Below are 15405 nucleotides of genomic sequence, written 5' to 3' on the forward strand. Positions count from 1 at the left end.
TGAAGCTCATCCAGAGAATGCCAAGAATGTGCAAAGCAGTAATAAAAGCAAAATGTGGTTATTTTGAAGAATCTAAAATATAAAACATGCTTTGAGTTATGTCACACTTTTTTTAAACAACATAATTCCATGTGTTCATTCATATTTTTGATGCCTTCAGTGAGAATCTACAATGCAAATAGTCATGAAAATAAAGAAAAACCAGGTGAGTCCAAACTTTTGACTGGTAGTGTATATGTGCAAATGTCGTGATGTAACTAGTTATAGACGTAACAAATTAAGCAGGAATTAAAACAAGTTGTAGAAATCCAGTCGATTTTTGCCAAAATGAATATAAAGCTTTGCAGCACCTGGGGGGTTCAAATTCATACTTTATGAACTATCAGGGCCCAAATACACAAATAAATGAACCAAAGACTAATAAAAGTGGGTTTAGCAAAATATGACCCCTATAACCTCATATGAATAAGAAGTTCATTACAAAAAAATACAAGGCAAACACATGTAAGGTGAAAGGAACATGTATTTTAGAACATTAGAACATCCCTTTTAGAGCATTAGACCAACATAAGTGCTGATCCAGACCCCTGTCCACATCCACATTATCCCTTTGAACATCATTCCTTACATTAGTACCATTACTTCATGGTACCTAACAAAGCAGGTACACTCACTGTTCATGCAGAGGTGGACCTTACAGACCCTGTAGACCACATTGGACCTGAGATTGTTGACTCACTGTCCTCACTGGAACTGTTGCTGTCACTGTCTTGTTATGTTTGCGGAAATTACCAAGAAATAGTAACTTACCTGATAAAGGGTTAACCCAGTGGTTCCCAACCTTTTTTGGCTTGTGACCCCATTTTAACATCACAAATTTCTGGTGACCCCAGACATTCAAAACAGAGACTTTTTTCTTTTTGATAAAATTAATTTGTTTTTGATCATGTAATAGTTTTCTATACTATGTTGTTAATAAACGTTAATTTTAGATGGCATTTAGTCTATATAATGTATATTATTATGGACAGAGGCAGAAAAGCCAGGTGTAGATTACTGCACAAAGTGAGAATTTTATTTTCCTCGGTCAGGATATGTACAGTCAGTCCAGCTTGGATTTACAAGGCTGACAATTAATACTGAACAAACAAGAACTCAAACTATGAATTATGAAAGAGCTGCAGCATCTGAAACTGACCAAAATGAACATTTGAAAGATAAACAGTACCACAGCGCTTCAGTTTCAGACTCACAGTTTATCATGTCTTTTATGTATTGTGATTGTCTCACTCAGCTCACCATATATTTTTTATTAGTAAGTTTATGTTTCATTTTTATCAGTTACTAGAAATTTTAGGTGACCCTACATGGGGTCCCAACCCCAAGGTTGAGAAACACTGGATTAACCTGTAATCTGTTTTAGCCACTGAAAATAAATATTAAAAAAAAAAAAGAAAAAAAGTGGCCACTATGCCTTCAGTCACACACACTCTAGCACAGGGGTGTCAAAGTCATTTTAGTTCAGGGGCCACATTCAGCTAAATTTGATCTGAAGTGGGCCGAGCCAGTAAAATAATAACATAATAATATATAAATAATGTTAACTCCAAAATTTTCTCTATGTTTTAGAGTGGGAAAAAAAGTAAAATTAAACAATGAAAATGTTTACATCTACAAACTATCCTTTCAAACAATGTGAATAACATGAACAAACTGAAACAATAAGTGTAATTTTAACAATATTCTGCTTCAGTTTATCATTTACACATGTTCATTATAACGTACAGAACACAGCAGGTCTACAAATACACAAAATATTTAATATCAGGCAGAATATTGTTAACATTTTACTTACTTCTCTTAAAACATTTCAGGTTGTTCATATTTGTTCAGGTTATTCAGATTTTTTGTGAAATTATACTTTGTTTTAGTGTAAATACATAAAAATATTTACATTTACAAAGAGAAAAAATTTGGAGTTGTGAGTATTTATAGATTTTTATAGTAGTATTTTCCTGGTCTGACCCACTTGAGATTGAATTGGTCTGAATGTGGAACCTGAACTAAAAGGATTGTTAATATCTTAGTGTAATTTTTGCATTTCACAACTTCATCCCCAGGGCCGGACTGGAGCCTTTGGCGGGCCGGATTTGGCCCCCGGGCCGCATGTTTGACACCTGTGCTCTAGCAGAAATACTCACTTCAAACCAAACCAAGGACAAATTGATTCAGATTTGTTCACACTGGACCTGAGATTGTTGACTCACTGTTCTCACTGGAACTGTGGCTGTCACTGTCTAGTAATGTATGCGGAAATTACCAAAAATAGTCACTTGCCCGATAAAAGGTTAACTCTTTAACTCTGTACCTTTCTGAGAACACCTGTGATTACATTAAATCAGGGCATTATATGGCAGATTTTCCACAGCCTGAAAACCCAGGCAAGTCAGAAGATTCATTACCTCTCCAACCACTTGAATCACAATCTGATGAAAGGTGAGTATAGAATTTCGACCTAATGATGCTTAAAAACTATTAAACAGTGCAGCTTTACGCATATACAGAAATGTGCTGCAAAAAATGTCGAATGCAAGCACATACACAAACACATTAGAAGTAACACAGGTGACAACTGTACTGTTTGCAGGGGAGACCAAAAAAAAAAGCAATTTATACACTGGTTGTGCACATGTGAGAGGTTTGCCTTCAGGGCTCTGTGCCAGAGGCTTTGTAACACAGGTTTAACATTCTAGAAAGGCCCCTTTTTTAACCAAAATCATGATCTTTTCCTAAACCTAACAAAACCATGACTGAGAACTGAAGACAATAATTAAAATTTGACATCCAACCCGTGTCTCTGGGGTGACAGACCTGAATGAATTCCATTCATCCACCACAATCTCATCCCAATGCAGAGTTTGCCACTCTTTGTACTACATTACTTCTACCGCTACTTTCTAAAGCCTTTCTGCCAGAAAGTCTTTTTGGTAGAAAGCCCCTGAAGGCTGACTTCTCCCAGTGCCTGTTCAATGCTTTGTGACTTTTGAAGTTACTGAAGTCAGCTCCTCGTCAGTGGTGTTGGAAAATTTGCTTGTGTTGTGGGGATTTGCAGCGCGTTTCTGCATGGTTGTCACTTACACTGGGGATGCTGGGACCATGCTGGGCTGTGCATTGTCCTGAAAAAGTAACTTGTGTTCCACAGTTGACGTGTGTTTTGTGCTGACTATTTCCGTATTGTCAACTTTGTCGCCTAGGCCCTTTTGATGCACTGTTATGCAATTTTTTCCCCCGCAATAATTACTACTTTGACCTCCTACTAATCCAGAACATTGCTTAGAACTGTGTCTGTTTTTTCTTCTGAGCTGCTATTCAACACAATGATGCAAATGTTTTCCTGTATTTGCTTGTGTTCAGATGGCTCACTCTGCAGGTCTTGCAAAATTGATACGATATTGTGCCTTGTCTTTTTCCAGGTGTTTTCTTCAGTTGCAATGTGTTGAGGTGTCTAAGCCACGTATCAACATGTATTATTCATTCAAACATAGAAAGTGGTGAAAATGTGGGAAACCTAATTGAAGTTTTGCAACAGAGAATAGGTGATTGCATCAACGTAACAGGTGGAAGGAAATAAAGTTGTTTTTTTCATGTAATTAAAAGATGCAGGTGTGGGATGAAGAGTTACCTCAAAGTAACACTGTCTCCTTCCAAAACTGTAATGTTGCCTGGGTGTCCGAATTCCTCCCCGTGCACACTGGACCCTGCTAAGAAGAAACAGAAGAGAAAAATCCATGAGCGTCCAGTAAGAGCATCACATACTCATCAAATCCGACTCAGGTGATTGAAAATGGACTAGCTTAGCAAATCGGGCCGGATGGGGAAGCATCCGGCATCCTGCTCACTTATTTCTAAAGGGAAAATAATAAATATACTAAACAAAAGAGTCACAATGTCTGCACTGACCCCCATACTTGAATAATGATTTGGTTTTACCCTGCATTCTGGTGGGATGTGCGTTCATTGAACAGCACTGATAATGAGCCAAGGGAAGAGGATTCACGCAGAGCTGCCGGAGCGTGAAATGAAGGGACAGCAACAGTAACAGAAGGGATGCTCATCCTGCCTACCAATACACACGCACTCACACATAGATGCCGACTGGAAGCGTATACTTCTAAAAAGTCACAAACACATAATAATACACACATCCTGAGAGCCATTAGCTGAAGGGAAAATACAGACTTGGCATCTGTGAGATGTGTTTTGAAACACTCAGGTAAGAAAAAAAAAAAAAGCTTAGCAGTTTGAAGTCAGTTTTGTGAACTTGCTCCGACTGCAAACAAAGATAACCAAAGACCTTAGATACTGGCAGTAATACTGCTCACCGAGGCAAACAGTTCCCCAGTGTGACACCTGGCTCTGTCCATCTAAACTCTGCCAAATCACAGCAAGACACCAGATACCTGAGTTTGTGTCCTCACCTCCATCTCACAACAATCTCTCTCTCCCCCTCTGCCTGCCAGATGACCTCAATATCTCAACAGGCTTTTGCTGCAGTCTAGCCTTGAGGTTTAATAAATGGTGACTTTATGAAACGAAGCTGCTGCAGTCAGGAACTAAGAAGCACCTCAAGGTTCGTTAAATAGGTGTGCCGAGTCAAAGGCACGTTAAGCATGCCGAGAGGGAATCTGCTAAAAGATGAGACTCACAACTGAGAACCAGCTAAATGGATCGGAAATGTGGGTTTTAAATTAAAAACGGGGGTCTTTGTAGAATCAGTTTGATTTCAACGAATAGCAGGGGAGGATTCTGAATTATAATATAATGCACATCATGGATTTCTAATCAGAAAGTTTTGAAATCACATAGCAGACCACGCTAAATAATAATTTATCATCTCTTTAATAAAGACTAATTATGCCTTTTCTCTTTGTACTTGTTTGAGGATGCATGAGACTGGTTTTGCATACTTATGTGAATAACCATTAATTATTCTTCTGCATTCATATGTTTGTGTATGTGTGTGTGTGTCTGCACAAGCAGTAGAGTACCGCATGTGGGTGTTTGCTGTTTATGGGTGTGAAGGTATATATTTGTGTGTTGACATACCGGTGGAGAGCAAGAAAAGAGGACAAACTAATGATGCCTCAAAAGAAAACTGGCCCTGAAAATCTCCCACTAAAAGCTGTAATCGCATTAATGGGTGCCGCCGCTGCCACACTATCTAGGCCGGCCAAGGATCCCAGAACTGGCTCCGTCTCCCTCTCTCTCTCTCTCGCTGAAAGCCTAGGGGGGAGGGGTGTCGAACATTAGCCATTGTGTCCAATGTTCAAAAACTGTCACAAGCTTTCATTTATCTGTGCTTTTTTACAATGCAGTAATGTTGCGTAGCATCGCTGCACTCATTCTCCCTGTCTTAGACACAGACAGTCCTTAGCTCAAGCCCTTAGCTGTTCCCTTTCAAGTGCTCTGTGCTCTAAACACAAGACTTTATTTAGGTTAATTCAATTCAGTTCCAAGGCTTGGGGCTTGGAGACGGGTGTGACATGCTGTCATAAATACACACTACCCCACATACGTAATTACAAACACACACGTAGAAGAAAAGCTGCTCTGTAACCACAAGGAAACACACAACACAAACACGGGTGTATTTTGATTGAATGGATGACGTATGCATACAATGAATACTCCAAACAACACTGCGGAGGTTACAAACCAGCGGGTAGCAATTCCCATTTCCCTACTCAATTCCCATTTTCACAGCTCGATTGGCACCTTGCATTCGCAAACCTGTATCACCCCGCCTTTGCTGCCAAGCACTGCGCAACATGATAACCAGGTCAGCACATCAGCCTACACTTCCTCTCACACTTTGGATCACAGGACCGATCATGGACATGAATGTTTACATGTACGCACACAAAAAAACCATTTAGCAGTAAGTCAGAGCAGAAGGCATGTCACAAAGTTCATTGTTCTGAAGATCACACATCACAGCACTGGCAAAGAAAGCTGCGAATGTGACACACAATCACACAGCCCTTTTTGACCTCTGTCATTCATTCTGGTCTTTTTCCACACAGTGGGTATTGGTTTGACCTTAGCACATAAGGTGTTCATCAAAAACGATATGTTGTAGAAATCAACCAAACCCACAGGACCGGGATCTGTGGATAAGAGATGGAAGACCTCAGTATATATTTTTTCACTTGTCATACAGCACATTATTTTCTAACGCCAGAGGTTACTTTGTGTTGGCATAGAATAATTATAAAATACACAGTCCAGTTGGAAAATAAACATGAACCTCCATTTTTCTGGGGCACAAAACTGATGCAAAATGGTTAATAGAAGTCACAGAAAGGTGATGGTGACAAATGTTTATAGGTAAAATGTATTTATATCAAATTTGTGTTGGAATCTACAGTATCTTGTCAGCCAGCACCGCTAGCTACTGTTAGCGTATAAATGGAGCAGGTGACTGCTGATATCAGTACCAGCATCTAAATATGCACTAAGCAATATACTTTTTTTAAATTTAATTTTCACATAGTAAAAAAGATACACGTGTTGGTTAAAAATTGTGATGGATGGTTACCAAAAACCCTCAAGGGGCTCAACAAGTGGCAACCTCTAGATTTCAAAGGTTATTTACAACTGCAATTAAAAACATTAAAAAAAAATAAATATTTGCAAACTGCACAAAAGTAGATTATCAACAAATAGAATTCTACGAATAGGGGTGTAAGAAAATATCGGTTCTGCAATATATTGTGATATTTCATTTCACAATACTGTATTGATATTAAAAAGTACTGTATCAATATTTTTAGGTATTTATTCAAATGCAGATGTTGTGGAGGTTCATTTTTGTTTTTCTTTTTTGTCTACATTTTATTTATTATTATTTAACACTCTTTTATTAAATCATGTTAGGTCTTTTGTCGGGATTGCACAAAAATAATGTTCTGATGTTAGTTCTGAACTAATAGAATATGAACATTTGAACAGGATCTTAAACTGTAATGTCTGTAAAACATAATTTAAGTTTTTACAGAGGAATATTTTGTGATACAGCATTAGATCCTGTTCTGATCAAATAAAAATGTGTTTAGTATTTGTGCATATATCTGGTGTAATTCAATTCTTCAAGGAAATAATCATTTAAAAAAAAAAAAAGAAACAAAACCAACAAATTGCCTTTTTAACAGTATTGTGATACATCGTGATATATTGTATCGTGATCCTAGTATTGTGATTTGTATCGTATCGCCAGATTCTTGCCAATACACGCCCCTATCCACAACATACCAAGCTTAGAAATGTATCCCATGTGGAAAATTACAATCACTCAGAAGCAGAGTTTTCACAGCTTATTTAAACTGAATTTGGGGAAGCTCCGTAAAAAGAGTTGGCAGATTATTCCATATTTTGGATCCTCTGTATAGAACACTGAACTGAGTCTGACTGGTACGAGCAAAAGACGCTCTAATAAGACAGCTACTATGAGTTGAATACTTGTTGATAGGGTGTAGGACACTGATACTTCTGAACCCTTTCATGCTTAGTGGTCACTACAGTGGACAGTTATTCTACAGCTGTTCTCTTGTATATTCATGGGTTTAATTGTTTTAGTTCCATATCAGCCAACACAGTGGACACTTATGCATTATCTCATAAACTGCAATTCATATCATTACTGTAACTTTGCTGTTCTTGATTGGTTCTTGAGTGGAAATAAAACTGTTAATTGTTATTTTTTGCATATTATCCCCATGAAGTGAGTAATAACTAGTATTAGAATATGTTCAAATGTGAGAAAACATCAGATTAGCTGCATTAAACATGGTTTCATTTCACTGTTTTCATTTCACTTTATGATATTGGGTTTTAAATACATGTTTCTTTGCTTCAAGAATAAAATTCATGGTGTAGCTGAGTGGACATTTTTGTAAATCTATGAAAAAAAAAATCCCTCAATCTCATTGTTTTTTTCATGCCTAAGGAGGAATAAAAACACTCAAACAAACAAAAAAAAAACTCAACTAAGGTTCTCATAATTCATGCATGAAAGGGTTAATCTTCCATTGATACATTTATTAATTCAGATCTGGGAGAACACAAGCCGCATGCATACACAGAATCTCTCAACTCAAACTTCTTTGTTCTCTTCTCATATAGGTCACTGGGTTTCTCTCCACAGCACCTTGTGAACCCACTAGTCCAAACATCTTGAACCCATTCTTCGATACCTTAACCAACATTCCTTGTGTAATGTCTTCTCCATATGACCTCTAGAGGACATCTTTGCACACATGCACACACACAAACCCATCCTTACACTTGTGGAATATTTTGTACATAGTTTCAGCTCAGTTATCAAATGTCATGAAGCTGACCTCACAATGCAGCAAATAAATAATTAGTTCCTAGCTTTTAAGTCAGCTTCACAAATTTTGCTTTAGTTCATGCACAAATCATACATAGCGAACTTTTTACAATTGTGGAATCATCTACAAGTATGGAAAGAAAAGCACATTGACTTATTTTACACTCCTCTATAACAATAAGTCCCCATTTCTTTGACACCTTCAGAGTTATTAGCAACTTCATGCTGAAAATGGCAAGTTCTGACAGTTCTGACAAAGATTCAGACGGCGCCTTCTTTCTTCTTTGTGGTGTTGATTTTGTGAGGATTTAGCCATTTTAATGCTATGTGCAAATGTTCCACCAAAACAAGCCCACCCTCTACTCACCCCCCAATACACACACCCCGTTGGCGACATTCTGCTACCGCACCATCACTGCATCCTTGGCTCAGCACTGCCCAATACGATTGCAATTTGGGTTAAATAAAGACAAGCAAGCCAGACTTTTTTCACTCTATTCCAGACAGAATGATAATGACTTTTGCCAAACCTTGTGTGGAGATGGGTATGCAAGGTTAGTGTGAAAGTACACTAGTGCATAACAATAGCTCAAGTGGAGGAGAAAAACACTAACTTTTGGATTACTTTTTGTTTTGTTGGTAAAAAATGAATAATACCCATTTAAAATATGGTCACACACCACATGAAGTTTACTTAATTATACATTGCTATAGTCATGTATGACTATATGTGCTCCAGTTATGTAGTAGTAGTAGTAGAAGTAGTAGTAGTGTAGTTTTATTTCGAGCCAAAAGAATCATCAGATAACAGAACCATACAACATGGTCAAACAAAATTTTTCTGCCCTTGAAAAGGAGTGGGAAGAAGTATTACTTATGGACTCCCACCCCTTTTTACAAACTAATAATTAAATTAAATCTGCTTCCTTTGCTTTGTTAACACACCTTTTCGTCTGTATATTTTTTTTACAATAACACAAAATATCCGTACAAACCGTTCGCATACACTTTTTTGGTCACCTTACACACAATCAGATTTGCATAATCAACCGTTTTTTAATATAAACTATAATATTTATATGCACTTTAAATATTTACTACAAATACAATGATCAATAAATGTGATAATATCTTCTTATCATGATTAATTTCAGTAATATCTTATGTTATGCGTACTTCTATGTTATAACTAGATATTCACTTATTCACATAATGTTCTATATTTTGTTATTATAGTGGATTTATACATCCTTTTAAATGCACAAATTGAAGAAGACATTTTTTAAGTTTTGCTCCAGATTATTCCTCAGATGTACCCCTCTAACAGATATACAGTGGCTTTTTATTTTTGTTCTACACTTCATTTTCTTGTAGATTATTAAGTGACTATAGTGTAGTCTCCATGTTATAATAATTTTCAGCTAGGCGCGGATATGAATCAAAACTACTTCCAATACAGCACCTTGGATTTGATATGACTTCTGAATGCATACAACAGCTAAAAATACAATTATCATGTACATTGCATTACAAATCACTAATATTATTTCGTAGCCCATAGGCATTTTTCCTGTCCAATTTCTCCAGTTTTTCCAGTCCAATTTTACACCATAAAAAGTAAACCTATTAACCATGACTTGAAGCTGTCTGTTATCATAATGGCTTTAATACAAATGCGTATACGCTGATGATAATGAGATTTCTGGTATCAATCAAGTCACTTTTTGATATGCAATGATACCTTAGTAGTCTGTACCATAAGAAAACTGTAGTTTGTATCAAACCACTGAGATTCTGTTGAAACTGAGCTGAAGCAACTACAACCCAGTCATGTTTGGAGATTAAATGATAGAATAGAATGGTCATTGTTTCAAAAGGTGACAATTAACATCTTATTTACAGATGTTCCAGACTGTTGAGAGTGAAAAAAAAAATCATCTGGCTGAAGGACAGGATGTGTCCTCCATTCTTTGATGTACTCCACATTATTATTCCTTTCGAGCAATTAATTCAAATGTTGTCGGCCAAACACAGCGGACATGATCAAACAGAACAATAATGAGTCCGGAGTACAACCAGCAGTGTACTGTTGAGCGGCCAAAACAAATTTTTCAAATGTCACTTTCAATTCCTGAGTCTACTTTGGGCTTTATTGATCCCTATCTCACATTCAGCTTTTTCTCGGCTCCCTCCTGGGGCTGAGTATGCACACAGATGAACTGCAACCACCAGGAAGCACCAGGAAACTTGCCCAAGATACTTGAGAAGGAAAGGTGCTTGCCAACATTGACACATAAATCACGGGCTTTCCTGCAGACTATAAATGTAAACTCTGAAATACCCTTATAAAAGAATTAGTGGCTCTGTTAAAGGGAGAGAAAAGCCTACATGTGTATATGAGTGTATAATGTAAACAGAAAAATGGTTAATACCAATGTAAAAAAAAAAGCATTATTAGTCAGTGTTGCAGTGGGTAGTCTAGCCCCTGGTCTTGGCGTGACCACCAGGCTATTGAATTTCACTGGTGTCCACTGCAGAAACAGTTTGTCCCAGGCTACTGGTATCTCTTGTCCTTGCAGTGACCTGCTAGTTTGGCTCATAAAAAGAACCCCCACCTCCACACTCGCACACAGAAACACACTTGCATGCTCTCCAAATAACCCCCTCAAGCTTTTGTCTGCATTCAGTATTGAGCCTCAGGTCTAGATTTGTCTGGCATATTTTTGAGAATAAAATTTTATGGACATGCCTGAGGGATTGCACGCAGGAAAGCAGTGACTGGGGAAGTATTCATTCACCTATGCTGTAGGTTTCCGTCACTCGGGTCTGCTGTTTTACAGGCAACAGTAGCAGAAACATGCCCTGATAATCTGAAGATAAGACTTAATCTATTGTTACATTATAAGAAGACATTGAATTCCTGCCACTTGTGGTCCAGTGTTTCCATCTGTGTGCTCTCCTGCTTTGTGTCTTTTGTCAGGAAAAGCAATGCAAAGCTGCTTGCTCAGTACCCACGAGACATCTATTATGTGATTTGTATTCTCTTGACTTTTACATGTGCCTGTTTGTAATTGCACTTGCTACTGGCAGGCACTTATGAGTACAGCTCTATTGAGCTGTACAACTTTAGCCTGAACAGTCCTTGCAATGCTGTCTTTGTAACATTCATCTATTTCACACTGCCCTTGACGATCAAATAAACACTGAAGAGGAGGAAAGCGACTTCTGAAAGCATGATTGGCGTTAAGACGGATAACGGCGGAGACTATAATGAAACCCATAACAATAATCCATTTTAACAGAGGGTGCAGTGGTTTTGAAATTTAAAGGAGGAGAAAGTCATCGCACAAGGTCAGAGGGAAGAGTCGACAATAGATCCACAAAGTGAGGTATGATCCCAAAAAGAAAAGTCAGTGAGAAGTAAAGCTGTTATGAAATATGGAATTAGAGCACATAATAGCAGCCACAGTCGAAGCAGTAGTTTGGTAGTTATATAGTCGCAGCTGCAGCAGTATTAAGTGATAATAGTGGAGCTGTTGTAATAGGAGTAAGAAAAGAAATGACAGCAGTGTAATGATGAGAAGGAAGTGTGAGGACGCAGTCAGTAACGGTGGGCCAGAGAGCAAAGCTAAGAAAAAGACACACCCGCATAATTAACACCGGCATGCTGCAGCCAATTAAATATTTACAGAGGCACTTCCCTCCGACACCTTGATGATGAGGAGAGGCAGCCCAAGGATTATCAGATGCCGGGAGCCTAAGGCAGGAGACAAGGGGTTGGGGGTGGAGGATTAAACATTAACCGGCACAGATATCCCTTTCTCTTTCCCGTCTGATCCCATTAACTCTGGATGGCCCAAATCCAACACTATGTCCACCTCTCTGATGCCCCATATCTCCCTGCTCCTCCGCCTTCTCCTTCTGCTGCTGCCATTACTTCTTCTTCTTCTTCTTCTCCAGTCCAGTACTCATTCAGCCCCTGTGATCCCTACTGATAAAACCCAGCTCCCCTACTGGCTCCTTCCACCCTCAGCACCACCTGTCAGGGACCGAGCAACGGGAGACCTGGGGTTAGAGTGATGGGTGCAGAGTGAGAAACCACCTGGATGCTGTGCTCAAACGGAAAAACAAGATGGATATGCAGGTCACCTGCTTTTCACAATTGCTGGTGAAGCAGAATGGATGTCGGCGGGATTCCACTTGACAGGAAATCTAAGAAATGTCAGAAAAGTCACGGGGAATGAATTGTTTTGAATCTGTCGGGTGATGTCATTTTGCCCCCACCTTCACAGACCTCGAGATGGAGACTATGGTGGAATGTCTAAAATGTGTATTTATGTGACATTAACTGCTCTGGTGCACTCATTTGGCAGGTTTACATCCAAATGTATTACACATCTTCAGAAAATGAATCCAAAAAAATGTAACAGGCTAAATTATACCCCCTGTCTGGACTATACCCAGGGTTAATGTGGCCTAGGCCAGATTATACCCCTATGATATCACTAGTGTTTGGTGACACACATAATAATTACTTAGTTTTTCAACATTTAACTGGGAGTTCAGCTTTGTCAAGTAAGTTAAGTGAGAAAGCTAACTGACATAAATCTTAAAACTCTAAACAATTACTTTAATTTCTTCAACCACAAAAAATTCAATCAGTAAAAATATTAGACTTCCACAAAGACCAAAGATTACCACCACACTTGTCAGTCCTGTTTACCCAATAGAATAAAAGCACATTAAAACAATTGAAGCATAATGTTCAAATCATTTGACTGTTTTTCTGGTTGAAGTAAAAAAAAAAAAAAGCTGAACTCCCAACAAAATGCTGAAAAATTTAATAATTCTTGCGTATATCACTCAACACTACTGATATGGGGTATAATCTGGCCCAGGGGGGTATGATTTGGCCTAGGCCAGAATATACCCAGGGTAAAATCTGGCCTAGGACTGGGGTATACGTTGTCCTGTTACACCAGTATATGTTTCCACCTACTACCAGTATGTGAATATTAGGAGATAGTTTGTCAAAATAAACAGTAGGGTCATATTGGTAGCAAAAAGGCCAAAGGTGTAGGTCTGTACACAGCGGCACACAATCTACTATTTCTACCTTTGCAATCTACTGGTCAAATCCAATCGACATATTGGGAACCCCTGGTTTATGTCATACTTTTCCAACATCTCACTGTATGAATAAAGTCATCAACCAATCATTTGTGTGAAATGGACTTGGAGATGTGTTTCTGCGCTCACATGCTGAATTGACACAACGCAACGCAATGCAATGCAATGCAGAATGCCTCCATGTAATGCATTTTGTGTTTCCTATTTCTGGACTCGCTCGGTAATTCATTAACCCCAACACAATGCAAAATGCGTTATTCTTTTTCTGGGCAAGTTGGTTGAACGTCTGCGCTCGTTAAGTGCCACATTACAGGGTTGATTTTAACAAGGACGTGATGTGTTACAATGAGGATATTTTCCTGTAGCTTCATTTTACTCTATTTCTGTAAAGTATTTCCTTTGATATATTATTTATATTTGAAAAAGAAGATTTTAACAGAAGTTTGATAATATCTTTGATGATGTCAGATTTTTCCCCTGGACATTTTTGCTCCGACAAAAACAAATTAATCGTGTGAGGATTGATCCGCTCACTGAATTTTAGTCTCTGCATTGATTTATGGATATAGATTACCTCTGGACATATTACAACGGAGGACAGAGTGGCTTTGAGAGATGGGTGAATGAATGACAGCGGTATGGGGGCGGAGCCAGTGAACCGGCGTGTGTGTGATGAGGTATGAGTGTGGTGAGTGAGTGGATGAGGGAATGGAGCAGAGTTAAGTTTTCTATCCATTCTTTTTCTCCTGTTGTTGGCCGTGGTTACAGCCAACAGTAACCATTTAAAGGTCTGTTAATAAAGTCACCAGTGTGGAATAACTCAGGTCATCCTTAGACCTCCAACTGGACCCAACAATATGTACGAATATAATAATTCTTCGTTCTAAGCATAATGCTGACAGATTCATTAATGTCAGGGAGAAAAAAGTGTGTAATGTATTTCTTTTGACATATTATGGATATTTGAAAAAACAAAATTTTATGATAATAGTGGCAGATCCAGAAAAAGATGGAAGGGGGGGTGGGGGTGCACAGGAGAATGGTGGGGTTGGAGGCAGGTGGAGGTTCAATGGGGTGACAGAGCCGAACAAAATCAACATTATTAATGCTTCAAATCACATAAAACTGTGTTGATTTTTTATCATAAATTAATAAAATGAATACAAAATGAATACTTCTGGAACCAAAGCAAAGAGCGGCTTTAATTAGGTTGTCCTCAGTTATGGCAAATTCCATCGCATTCCAAATAATGTAAAATTAGAACACCAATATCTTCTTGAAACGAAAGCAGAAACAGCAGAGGCGTTCGTTTGTTAATAGTTGCGTTAACATTAATGAATCCAACCAGCCCAGAAACGGATTTTGTGTTCGTTAAGCCTCTGCATTCACTACACCATCGTTAGCTCACTATTTGCATTAAAGGGTGCGCTAAGATTGCATTCGCGAGTTAACCCAGAAATGAGCCCCAGGAGCTGGACCTAGACCTGGACCTGGACCTGGACCCGGACCTGTTGATTTCAAGCCACAGAGTTTGTAACGACAGTGAAGTGAACAACAACATGTGCAGCAGCACCACCAAATAACTAGATACTGAGATAGTTGGGAGTTTTTATAACATCTGTGTGATGTAAATCAATTAGTTTGCACTGTGTATGTGTTTTTATCTGAACACTCAGCATAGACCCAGAGGAACAGAAAAGCTGGATCAGACACACAGGCTGCAGATGAGGCTCCAGGTGACGCTGAATCCATCACTATTTCTGTCGCACAGCATGGAAGAAATATATTCCAATCTTTTATCTTTACAAACTCACATCACTGCTGGTGTGAAGAGTTTTGATGTGAAATATTCATGGCTGTATATTTCACATTGTCATGTGGTTAAT

The 15405-nt window shown here is 38.4% G+C and overlaps 1 protein-coding gene across 3 annotated transcripts in view; it reads right to left on the reverse strand.

Moving 5' to 3' along the window:
- Nucleotides 1-15405, reverse strand: part of iglon5 (IgLON family member 5) — a 263356-nt gene that overhangs the window by 54959 nt on the left and 192992 nt on the right. For 2 of the 3 annotated variants that reach the window (XM_030158535.1, XM_030158536.1), the window contains one exon: nt 3683-3761. In XM_030158535.1, coding sequence (XP_030014395.1) covers nt 3683-3761 — 79 coding nt within the window. The remainder of the gene's footprint in view (nt 1-3682; nt 3762-15405) is intronic. The other variant, XM_030158537.1, reaches the window with a different exon arrangement.

The sequence above is a fragment of the Sphaeramia orbicularis genome, chromosome 16 (assembly GCF_902148855.1).
Source record: "Sphaeramia orbicularis chromosome 16, fSphaOr1.1, whole genome shotgun sequence".
NCBI lineage: Eukaryota > Metazoa > Chordata > Actinopteri > Kurtiformes > Apogonidae > Sphaeramia > Sphaeramia orbicularis.